General features: G+C 40.2%; 1 protein-coding gene across 3 annotated transcripts in view; it reads right to left on the bottom strand.

Moving 5' to 3' along the window:
• The window catches only part of DSP (desmoplakin), a 40508-nt gene that overhangs the window by 9007 nt on the left and 19054 nt on the right, over positions 1-12447 (bottom strand). For all 3 annotated transcript variants that reach the window (XM_023624425.2, XM_023624427.2, XM_023624426.2), the window contains exons 6-20: positions 11809-11859; positions 10722-10883; positions 10079-10183; positions 9103-9198; positions 8645-8770; positions 7954-8106; positions 6459-6613; positions 5518-5644; positions 4546-4747; positions 4073-4299; positions 3226-3392; positions 2650-2788; positions 1923-2116; positions 700-862; positions 133-216 (exon numbers count right to left, since the gene is read on the bottom strand). In XM_023624425.2, the coding sequence (XP_023480193.2) occupies positions 133-216; positions 700-862; positions 1923-2116; positions 2650-2788; positions 3226-3392; positions 4073-4299; positions 4546-4747; positions 5518-5644; positions 6459-6613; positions 7954-8106; positions 8645-8770; positions 9103-9198; positions 10079-10183; positions 10722-10883; positions 11809-11859 (2151 nt within the window). The remainder of the gene's footprint in view (positions 1-132; positions 217-699; positions 863-1922; positions 2117-2649; positions 2789-3225; positions 3393-4072; positions 4300-4545; positions 4748-5517; positions 5645-6458; positions 6614-7953; positions 8107-8644; positions 8771-9102; positions 9199-10078; positions 10184-10721; positions 10884-11808; positions 11860-12447) is intronic.

The following is a 12447-nucleotide window of genomic DNA, read 5'->3' as shown; positions in this document are numbered from 1 at the left end:
TTTAGGAGAGAACATATAAAAGCCATAATCACTAACCTCAAGAAGCTTATAATCTTTAAAGTGAATCAGAAAATAATGCAATCAATATTATTCCTGATGAAACATCAACATTTTTTGTGAAACTCAACATACCTTGATGGCATTTGCACAAAGTTCGGAAATCTTTTGTACTTCTTCTGATTTGTCTCGTTTGCCACATATTTCATTGTGCAAGTTCTATACAAAAAATAAAAATACTTACAAACGTTAACATGCATAAATATTTTTAAGTAAATGTTATTTCACTCTTCAACCACTGTTATTTGTTTTTTTCCCCTCAGTTTATTACTACACGTACTGACCTCATACTCTGACCATTTAACCTTAGGAGATGGGCATGTTTTCTGTTCAGAAAAGAGAAGGAAGATCTTCAAGTTCTGATTATCTAAGAGGTCATCCTCGAGTCGGCACTCTTTTCTGGTCCTATGACCTCAATTTACGAAGATACTTCACTACAATATTACATTATTTCTATGTTCATAATTGCATTTCTTTGCAAATATCTCAATAATTATTCCTATGGGCATTGTTTAAACAGTCACAAAATGAACAAATAATATTAAATATTTATCATTTCAAAACTAGGTACTGCTATGAAAACCAAAGGAAAACATGGCTTATATCCAGTGGAATCTAATGGAATGGCAAGTTGGCTTATACCTTCTGCTCATTCAAAAATCGCATGACCGTGTTGGAATCTCCAAACTTCATAGATTCTAAGGAATCCTGGCGGCGTTTGGCATCATAGAGCCACTTGCAGAAAGCCTGATAGTTATCACGATAATTCCTCAGTTGCTTGATTTGTTTCTCCAGGTCCCATAATCTGGGGAAAACAGACATAATAAACATAATAAAGCACTGCTATTGTTCCTCAAAGTGTTTAATACAGACTGACTATCTGACCCAGCAATTCCACCTAGTGCACGCTCAAGAGAACTAAAAATATACACCCACACAAAAAGTTACATGTGAATGTTTCTAGCAGTATTTTTTATGATAGCCAAAAATTGGAATAACCCAAATATCCATCAATTGACGAACGAACAAACAAAATGCGATATAGCCATACAATGGAATATTATTCAGTCATAAAAAGAAATGAAGTCCTGAAACATGCTACAACATGGACGAACCTTGAAAACATTATGTTAAGTGAAAAAAAACAGTCACAAAGGATCACATATTATATGATTCCATTTATATGAAATGTCCAGTGTGGGCAAATCTACAGAGACAGAAAGTAGACTGACGGTTGCTTAGGGTCTGGAGGGTTAGGAGGTAATGGGGAGTGAGGCAGCGGGTATGCAGTTTCTATTCTGTAGGGTGATGAAAATGTTCTAAACTTAGACTGTGGTGATGACTACATAATTCTGAATATACTACAAACCACCGAACTATTAACTTTCAATGGGTGAATTGTACGGCACATGAATTATCTATCAATAAAGGTGTTTTTAAAAAGCACTTCTAATAAAGTGAACTACAAGCAAGATTCGGGAAATTTCTTTAAACCCTCATTTGCATTAAGACACTTTTTTTATATAAGATCTGCTTTTCATAAACTTTTGGAGAACACTCACTCAAAGTACCTACTCCTTCCAACAGTCATAACAAGAGTTTATGGGTCACAAAAGAGCTTGATCAATGGCTTCTGCTGTTTCCCCAAGACCCTGGATGGCACCTGGCACAGGTTAGTTCAAGCTTGGCTATACGGCTGGACTATTTCTATTTCCAACAAAGCTGCCTACAGGCAGTCCACGAATAGAGCCCCTATTACACTTAACGTACACACAAAACAAAATCACTCTTTTTATAGTGATTACTTTAAACGACATTATCTTGGGAACAACCAAATGGGAACAAAGTAAAAGAGGTTGGCATACCTGTAGTCTATCTGTTTATCTATTCTCTGCCAGCGATCTGTCAACTGTGTGACTTTCTCACTGAACTTGCCCAGATCCAGGTCATAAAGTGGATACTGCTGTGAAGTCTGGGAGTGGATCTGCTGGGCTTTCTGCAGCTCTGTCTTCATGGTGGCCAAGAGTGACTTCTTCAAGTTCAAGTCATTTTTAATTTTCTGTCACAAGGAAAAAGAAAGTACAAATTAATCTCGTCACCCACTTTAATGCTATACAGCAAGTCACCAAATAAAAAAAAGTTTACAAAACTCTTCAGAATATTTATAGTTTTAAGTGATAAACATCAATTCACAAAATATATTTACTGATTGCATTTCCTAAAAAGGATACAATGTATAAAATACTTTGAGAAATGCTAAATATCACACTCCGTTCCATTCTTGAATACTTGTAATATATATTAGCATATTACAGGTCTGAGAAGTCCTATAGTAAAGAAGCCTGTGTAACTATGTTTAACTCAGCATTCTCCATACTGATCTCAGCACAGATGACTTTCTCACATAGTTCCGCAACACGCTCTGGAAACAGTGTGCTAGAGCTAGAGATAAAGACTGACAGCAAGCATGTGTGGCCAACGAAATCCAGTAATCATCAAAACTCATGAAAACTTAGTGAGGCTTCATAATTGGGGACCATGTCCTATATTACTTCCCAAAAACTGGGCCACTGTGACAAGCCTTCACATTACCTTCAGTCCACATCGGTACGCTTCCACTTTATCCAGATCCAGGCAAACAGTTTCCTCTTCGGTGAGTCTGGCTTCATAAACCTTTAACATGTCTTCTGTTTGAAGGATTGCCTGGAGTAGTGCTCTCACTGCACACAAGCTGTCAGGAGCAAAAAAGGCAAAGAAAATTGCCGGGCACATAATTAGACTGTGCACATTTGGCTCTTGCCACTAGTAATGAAAGAGAACAATATTAAAGCAGATAAAAATTTATTTTGCCTATTTTATAAGCCGTGGGAGCAATAATTTTTTTTCTCTCTCTACCATGATTCAGACAGCCATTTTGCATTAACCGAAGAATTTTAAGTTCTGGCCCTTAACATACATTAGATTTCAGAATAGTGGAATTAACACCCTAGGCTCGAGGACCCTCTCTCGAAAGCTCAGAAGAATGTAAGTAAACCTGTAGTGAAAAGGGAAGCTGGAAGGCAAAGACTCCAATAAGCCAAGAATATAAAGCAAATGAAGTCTGACAAAACGAAGCTCAAGAAAAGCAAAATATCTTGAGGTTAAAATATCTGAGTTAGCGGCATTTACCTATTTAAGTAGCCATCTGTAACGCCATTGATATTTTCCAGTTTCTGAAACAGTCCAAATACTTCGTTCTGTAAATAGCAATATTTTTCCGAACCTCTGAAGTTAGCTAGCATATCTTTAAGCTGGTTGAGAACTTCAGCAATTGCTTGAGAATCATTCTGCACACTCTGTCAAAAAGAGAAAGAAAGAAAGCTCTTTTGATTTAGCTGTGTGATTCTTATGACCATTTTTGTCCTTAAAAAGTCCACTAAATGTAAAGGGGTCAAGAAAGAAGCTGGACCTTCCAGTTCCTTCTTCAGGGAGGTTGATTAGCACTATGGAAACGTGGCCCTCTTACTCAGAACGTTCATCTGGGACCCTTCGGTCCAGGGCCCAGGCTGGGCTGAGCAGAGATCACTGAGCTGGGAGCTGAACCACGTGAGCTGTAGCCCCAGCTCTGGCGATGGCTCTGAGCTCTTCCCCCACCAACCAAATCTCTCCATGCCGACTTCCTGTCTATAAATAAAGGTAATTCCACCTGTCTAGCCCGCATCAGAGGTCATTTGAGGCAAGCAGCCAAGTTAATATTTGTGAAAACTTTTCAGATAAAGTACTAAATTACACAAAAGAAAAAACACATAGCCTGATTCAGCGACCCACAAGCTAACAGCAAAGGTGGAATGCCCAGCCTGGTAACCATTTACACATTTGGAAGCATTGGAAAGAAAAAAGAAATCCTGCCAGAAGCCTGCTTTCTTGCAAATTAATGTTTCTTGCCTATAAATATTCAAACCAGGAGGTTTTTTAATTAGCATGCGGACAAATATACACATACCTAGAATCGGGCAAAATATGAATGGATACCTACCTTTAGTTCATTTATTTTCACCGTGATATGGTGAGAAGACCCTTGGTCTGCCAGAAGGATGTTTTTCAGAGTCATTCTGGCTTCACAGTGCTCCATCTGCTTGCGAATCTTCTGGAGCTCTATCAGCATCCATGTTTCCTGCTTGTCATTTTCTCTGTTGGTTTCAATCACTTTAGTATGGTTGACGTCTTGGCAGGGACCAACATGAGTGATTTCAGTTTTGGTTACTGTAAAAACATGTCAGGACCACAAAAATCAGAGAATTCCTAGCCAGAAGAGGACTACGCTTCAGAAAACATCCATACTGCATAAAATTGTGGATATTTTGATTTGATTCTGAAAATTTAGTGTATAAATGACTTTTGACAACTTATCTTTCAAAGAAGTGACTCTAAAACAAGTTTTATGCAAACTATTTTCCTTTAAAAACCACATGGATGGTTGATACAAAGAGAAAGATGCTCCAAACCAACCTGTCTGGTGCTGGGGGTAGCCAGGGAGCTGTATGACCAGCGTCTGGTAGTGCTTCTGGGCATCCGTGAACTGAGACTGGATCTTCCGCTTGTCATCATCTCCAAACATCTCTGAGCCTTGGCTGTTCCTGATGAACTCTTGGTAATGCAACTCAAGGTCAGATATTGTCTTCATGTAATCTTCCTGCCGCATCGTTTTCAGCTGAAAGTAAACAAGGCAGGAGTGTTCATGACTGCCCCCAGAGTGTGACCAAGAGGAGTTTGCTGGAAAATGCCCTGTGCTAGATGGGGCTTGAGGCAACACTCGTCATAGGTCCATTAAGATATCAAAGGTCTTTGAGGGTTTAGACATTGCTCCTAAGAACCATAGCAATGGGTTGTCAATTTTCTTTCCCACAGAACTTTATTCCTCAAAGGAAATATTATTCAGAAGCCCCAAATGTAAAGCAGATCACAGCAAAGCTGTTCTGACTGAAGAGAGAAAGGGGGAAATAGAGGGGATCCAAAAACTTATCCATTCCAGGCCCCTCTCCTCGCTGCCATCCCTGGGATTCTTCAGACCACAATCCGAAACCACTGATCTAGAGGAACTGATGCTTTGGGTGTTCTTCTAAGAATTCTATACCACCTTTCACTTCTGTGATATCCAGTCAATAATTTATGACCTAACTTCCCGCTGCATCTAAGGAGAATGAGATCCAGAATATCACAGGACCAATGCCTTTTCCACTGGTACTTCTGGCTCATCTGGCATTTTTAATTAGTATTTCCATTTGTCTCACAACCAGCCCCACGAGAATTCCTCCCATTCTATATTGGACAAACCAGAACCTCTAACACAGGCTCAGCCCACTCTCTTGATGAGCTACAAAAGCATTAGCCGCACACCAGAAGGTTTGCCTGGTAGAAAGGCACACTGCGGGGAGCAGCTGGCGCCTCCTCCAGGCAGCCTGTGTGGACCTAAGGACGTACCTTGGCGATAGTCATGGCCCTGATTTTCTCGATGTCAATCATGCAGTAGTGCCAGGACACCAGGCTCTTCATGTTGATGTAGAGTTGGTTCCACAGGGCCAAGATGGCTTCATAGTACTGTTCGATCCTAGGAGGGGTGGGGGGATAACACTCTAGAGCCCAGCTTTTCATCCCGAACAGGGAACCTGGGCTTGCTTGTGTAAGCTGCACAGAAAACTAAAACAAGAACTAACCAAGTAACGGGTGTATGTGTAATTTTCAAAACACTCAACATTTCAATGGATTGGGACTAATTTGGGAATTTGAACTTATCCCCAAAAGTACATTCTCAATGATCTACATTAGTATAGATAAAGGTTTTTGCTGTTGTGCTGTTTGTCAGCAAACTTTTTAATTAACAGAGGTCCAACACTGTGCAGGACAGCAGATAGAAACTGGTCATGAAACACAGAAGGCTGCTGGAACCCAGAAACGAGCCCATGGGGCTCATTATGCACTCTCCCTATTCTGTGTGTGGTTGAAGATTTCCACGATAAAAGGTTTAAAAGAATCTGCCACGGACAATCCGTAAAACGAACGCTCCACCTAGTGATGAGCAAATACTGATATCAAGGGCATTTTATACTTGTGGCTACAAGTAAAATTACTGATTATCTAAGAAGGAAAGAAGAACTTTGAAACAATGCCTTTAAAGTGCATGACAAGAATTATTTACTCTGGCCCTCCTAAACAGTCAGACATTCTTTTTTACACTTCAATAATAAGTATGGTATCTTCAACATAAAATTGCAAGACAACACAAGTGGATGGTCATCAGGTTCCTTTTGGGGGGGAGGGGATCATAGTAAGGAACAGCGTGTCTAAGTTTCTTGTATAAGCATTTGCCCTGTTTCTCTCTGCTCATGTTCATGTCGTGGTTATTAAGAACTTCACCAACTTACTTGCAAGACAGGTCCACGGCCAGAGGATTCGGAGGAGGAATAATCAGACCAACAGAAGGAACGAGCATGTCCACGCCTCCTGGGCCCGTCACATACCACTTGCTGCGCTCATTGTTGTCCTTCAGGATGCACTCGTCCCCTTTGTGCACGATTTTCTGTAAGGTAGGCAGCCCCGTGTTTTGGTTTTATTCATAAGTACACATTTGCATCTTTTTTCTCAAAGAGAGAAACAGAGATGACAACATGCAAACTGCTTGAGCTTTCTCTTTTACTATAGTCATGCGTTGCTGAAGGACAAGGACGATGTTCTGAGAAATGCATCGCTGGCGATTTCGTAGTTGTGCGAACATCATGGAGTCTACTTACACAAACCTAGATGGTATAGCCTACTACACACCTAGGCTAATCTTATGGGACCACCGTCGTATATGCAGTCTGTTGTTGACTGAAACGTCGTTATGTGGCACACGACTGTATTTTTTTCCTCAAATGAAGCTGATCTTTACACAACGCAACAATACCGATGCTTTAAATAATACACGTGAGCCTAAAAGGTATGTATAAAGTGAAGTAACTTTCCAAAGACAGCCTGGGGAACCCACCAACAAAGTGAGAAATGCTTATGTAAAGCAAAAACGAATTCCGTGGTTTTTCTATTTTTGTGAGTTCATGTTTTATATATTAGATTTTAGAATGTTGGAGTCACTTGTCTCATTCATTTGCTCTTACAATTTAAAAATAAAACAAAAAAATTCTGGTATCAGGTCCTGTAAAAATAACTTTGCAAATTACCTAGCATCTAAATAGCTTCTTAAAATGGGTACTTAAAATATGACAACCATCTTAACTATAAAATATAACAAGCTGGATACTTACGTATTTCAATCTCCACTTCAACTTACTTCTTACTTCTCTCCACACAAGTTCTTAAAACAGTTCCACATGGTAGAAGAAACTCCATTGTTTTGTGACATTTATCTAACCAACTAATGACATTTTATATTTCTTAAATCCTCCATATTTGTATAAGAAAACAGAGCTGTGGGAATTATATAATTACTGAAAACAAGTCATCATCTATAGAAATGCTTGTATTTACCTGCAGAATTGATATGCTCAATTCCCGCATAAAATCTGCAATGACACTCACTTTCTAGGCAGCAAAACGGTCTCACGTCTCATTTCTTTTACGTCAGAAATTTAAGATGAGTGATCACAGATAATGTTTTGCATATTAGAAGAAAAGAAGTATTAAGCCTTAAAATGGAATTAGAATAGTTTAAAAAATACCTAGTGTCCTAATTATTGACCACTATCCTATGATTCAGAATAGAGCTGCGGGATTTCTTCTGCTGCTTGCTGCTTTGTATACAAAAGAAAGACATTTACTCTGGCGCTTACTGAAAGCTAGGTTAAATTTTGCTCTCAATTGACAATAATCTCTGTGTAGACAAAGGGAAAACTTTTGCATCGTTCTGAATAACTGAGTCCACACCTGGTCTTGTTTGTAGTCACAGAGAGCCCTGAGAATGATGGGCTTATTGCTTCTGTAGTCCGGGTTACGCGGTTTCAGCTGCACAATCTTCTTGGACTTGTTTACCAAGTTCTGTACCTGACGCTTGTATTCAAGGATTTTCTCCCGTTCTTTCTGTAATTGCAAACAGCATCATGCTTTAACATAGATACCTTGTGAATTTTAGATAAGATCTTCAAATGACATTACAAATTAGACATCGCTATAGTTGTATTAGTGTAAAAGGTCACAAATTCCTATCTGCAGGGACTATGGGAACCTTTTCTAATAAGCCACTCATAATGAAGCCACTTCATAATAAAGCTACAGGACCATGAATTAAGTGGGCAGGAAAGAGTATCATTGTGTGAAAGGACTATGTTGATAAAATTTGAAGTGTTTTTCCAAGGGAATTTTTATGTTAAGTAATCAGTTTTCTCCCCATTTTTGTTTTGGCAATAGTAATTACTAAAGCAAAAGTAATTTTCAACAGTAGTTGGGCACGTAAAGAAATTCATTTCAAGAAAAGCCACTGAAAGAGGAAGAAAACGCTTGCTCAAGCTCCGGGCCTGTGTGTCCTGTACAATAATAGAGATGGGCAGGGGAACCCCATTGGCCGGTGCATGTTATCACCCCTGGGTGAGGGTGCTGAGTGCGGGGTCTGAGATGATACCTCCAGCTCCTTGATCTGGTCCAGCAGGCGCTGCAGAGGCATGTTCTTATCACAAGGGTACTTCTTCCTGATGGCGTCTTGAAGGCCCTTCAGGTAGGCTTCCGTCGACTGAGCCTCTTCAAAAAACTAGGAAGGATGAGAGTGACCCCACATCAGTGAGAAGCAACTCAATAAGCGGTGCCATCTAGTATTTCTATCTCCAGGATTATCATCCCTGAGAGTCTATTTGACAGGCAGCTAAAGGAAAAGATTCGAGCAGCAAGTATATTAACTTATGTGACAGCAAGAGACGATCTGAGTAGTAACTAAGTTACCAATCTATGCTCCTCTAAACAAAAAACCAACAAATAGTATTTATGCCATATTTTGAAGATTGTTTTTCGTGCTTTGTAAAATACATTCCAAAGATAAGGTATTAAGACCTAAAAGACAATTAAATTATTACTAAGTATAAAAACCTGAAAGTAGGCAGCATTTTCTTTGAGATGAACATCAATGCACTTGGTGATCTGAAGAATCCAGCTCCACTGTGTCTGGAGAGTATCCATATACGCCTGAAACAGGAAAACATGAGCTGGCTCACCACCTCCAGCCACAGAGAGGCATCCGTTCTTCACACACATGTGAGCGGAATGAAAGCTATGACACATTTTCTATCGAATTGCAAAGCAAGCAAACTTTTTTCTAAAAATTGAAAACAGACTTTCCCAACAGGAACTCTTGGCATAGTAGAAATTAAATTTTAAAACCAGTTCTAACAAGTAGATACCATTAGGAGTATTAGTCAAAATATTCACCCAAATGGCACAGATCCTGACCAATCAGAACAGACACCGGGGACAGCACAGAAGCAGGGTCAGCACCTGCAGCCTTTCAAACTATACCTGTTCCTGCACATCTGCTAGACCGTGGGGCGGTCCCAGGCACCCATGCAGAGGGCTTGAGAAGCTTAAGGCAGTGACTCTTACTTACTGATACGGAAATACTTCAACTTTTTAAAATCACTATAGCCATACCAGTGCTACCAGCTAATGGCAGCCTTGAGCACAACCCACAGATGGCAGTCTAGGGCAGAGGTCAGCAACTACAGCCCAAGGGCCATATCTGGCCCACTACCTGCATTTATAAATAAAGTTTTATTGGAAGAGAGCCACACTCATTCATTCACCTATTGCTATCGTTGCTTTCACACTATGATGACAGAGTTAAGTAATTTCAACAGAGAAAAAAATGGCCTGAAAATCTAAACTATTCATTATTTGGTCCTTTCCAGAAAAAGCTTGCCAACTCCTGGTCTAGGGTGTTGATCCCAAAATATAAAATAAACTTGTCATGGCTTTATGATGGATAAGAATCATTCATTTGTATAGAATGAATACATGAAAAGTTTCCTTTTTTTCCATAAAAAAACAAAATAAATCTCATGAAGCCTACCTCAATTTTGTCTGAAGCTGGATGCTGATTGAGGACAAGTTGGTCGCTTTCTTGTTTAAGCTTATTGAGCTCTTTTTCCTTAACTTCCAGTTGACTCATGCGTATCTGTGAATGCAAGAAAAACAAATCCTTCAGAACAAGTCATCATTAGCCTTCTATCACCTCCACCGTTTCTAAAGGAAGTTAAATACAAAACTGCATTTTGGAAATAAACAATGCCAAAGAATTGTGTTATGGTTTCCTCAATAATCAGAGCATTTTTAAACCCAGAAAGGACATCTGAGATCATCCAGTATATGGCTGAGGCCAGACTGGTGACATGTCTTGTCCACTCACATGGGTAAAGCGACAGGGCTACAACAAACACTGAGATTTTCTAACTCTAGGTTTTAATCTGCCATACTACTGTGCTATACATACTCTGGACTGTCTGAATGAACTAATTCTTACCCTAGCTACTGTCTTTCCAGGATGTTAACATGTCACCCCTCTTAAACCCCCATTTCATAAAGGAATGGTTTTTCAAGACCATTTTCACCGAGGCTGAATTATAAGCAGCTGATTAAATTATTACAAGGCCATTCATCCCCACTCCCAGGTGCCCTCCAAGGAAGCATCCACGGCTGCTCGGGGGCGGGCTTACGGAGAAGGCCTCCTGTTTCTGAGCGATGTTGGTGTTCCTGTCGCTCCAGTCGTACAGCAGCTCCTCCTCCTCGCAGTCGTTGATCCACATGATCTCTCGGGACGTGGCCTGGATGATGTTCTGCAGCTGTCGCAGGTGATCCATCCTCTCAAAGGACGCTTTCTGCACAGCGAGTTCAAAATCGGCATTAGGATAATATGCAGATCGATGGTGCTCTCTGCAGATTTCATAGATAAACCCGTGTGATCCTTTTTACCAAAAAAATCACAAGAATCAGTGAAATGCTAACCTCTTGCATTCACTGACCGCCTGGTTTGTGAAAGGGACCCATCCAAACTTGCCACGAACAGGTGAGCAATTTTAGATTCAAGGAAACAGCCTGTTCCAGAAGGGTTTTGATTCCGATATTGATGTTTGGGTTCAATCATTAGTTTTAGACTATCAAGGGAAAAATGGATCCTTAAAAAAGATAAATCAAGCTTTTCCAGCTCTCTCCCACACCCCAAAAATTCAAGGTGCCATCAGTTAAATCCCAATTTTCCAAGCAGGAAAACTTTTGTGCCACTACTAGCACGTGATTTAAAAAGCACCACTGCCAACAGGGAAATAGTGAAAAAGTGAAGACGGGGAGACACAAATAGGCAGAAGAATGGAAATATCTCTTCTTATGAGTCAAGTAACCGATTCAGAGTTTGTCATAAAAGGCTGATAGTGTGCTAAACATCTGTCTAAGGAAAACAAGTCTTATTTTTGCTTCTACTTCATAAAAAGGCTGCAATTCACCAGTGGAAAAGCTTTACTGCTTAAACTGCAAGTATTTAACAAGTGCTATTCATGTGACACTTAACTTGCAAATAGAACAGCACTAGGTACTGTCTTCAGAAAAAAAATCTTTTAGAATTCACTTCTAAAGGAAATGCAGGAGTAGAAGCAAAATGAGCATCGGCAAGTCCCCACGTATCCTTCCAGGTGCTTCCAGGGTTCATCAGCTGTAACAGCTGGAGGTGCCTTACCCCCCAGCCCATGCCCCGTATCTATGGGACGGAATGGAACTGAACACCGGGGCTTCAGGAAGCAGTCAGCTTACCAGCAGGTTTTCATACTCCTCCTCCAACTGGTAGATGGCTGATTTCTCACGCTGGAAGAGGACATCAGCAGGTGATTATTTCCTTCCCCTCATGGGTTTGTACAGAAACAGCAGCCCTTCTAAACCTCCTTTTTGTCAGACACTGACTTCAGATCCCTCAGTAGAAAGAAACATTTCCTCTAGAAACTCTTCTGCCCGCGGGGACCTTTTCCCAGCTGGTTTAAAGCCAAACGCTCCCTGAGCTGGCGGTGCCACCTCCACAAAGTAAAGGGCGGATCACTGTCACTTACAGACTCACCGTTATAAATCTAAAGGTTTAAAAATACAATTTAGGACTCCCCAGATTTTAGAGAAGAAATGGAGAAATTTGGTTAGATACTCAGGTGGACAAAAGGCAAAAAGAAAGGTGGAAGAAGTGAGGATGAGTATCTGTGGTCTAAGGAACAAGTTGATTTAAAAGTATAGAGATCTGGGGGAGAGCAAGCTCTTAAAATCAGATGAAAATAGTTTATGCTCTAATTCTTGACCCAGCGTCAAGAGAGTCCTTTCAGCAAAGAAATGTCAGGATGAGACATGACTTCCTTTATGAGAAATACATTTTAATTACCACATAGGAAAGGATTCACCAAGGACACAAAA

This window comes from Equus caballus, chromosome 20 (genome assembly GCF_041296265.1).
Source record: "Equus caballus isolate H_3958 breed thoroughbred chromosome 20, TB-T2T, whole genome shotgun sequence".
Classification (NCBI taxonomy): Eukaryota; Metazoa; Chordata; class Mammalia; order Perissodactyla; family Equidae; genus Equus; species Equus caballus.
This window is presented reverse-complemented; position numbering and strand designations above follow the sequence as displayed.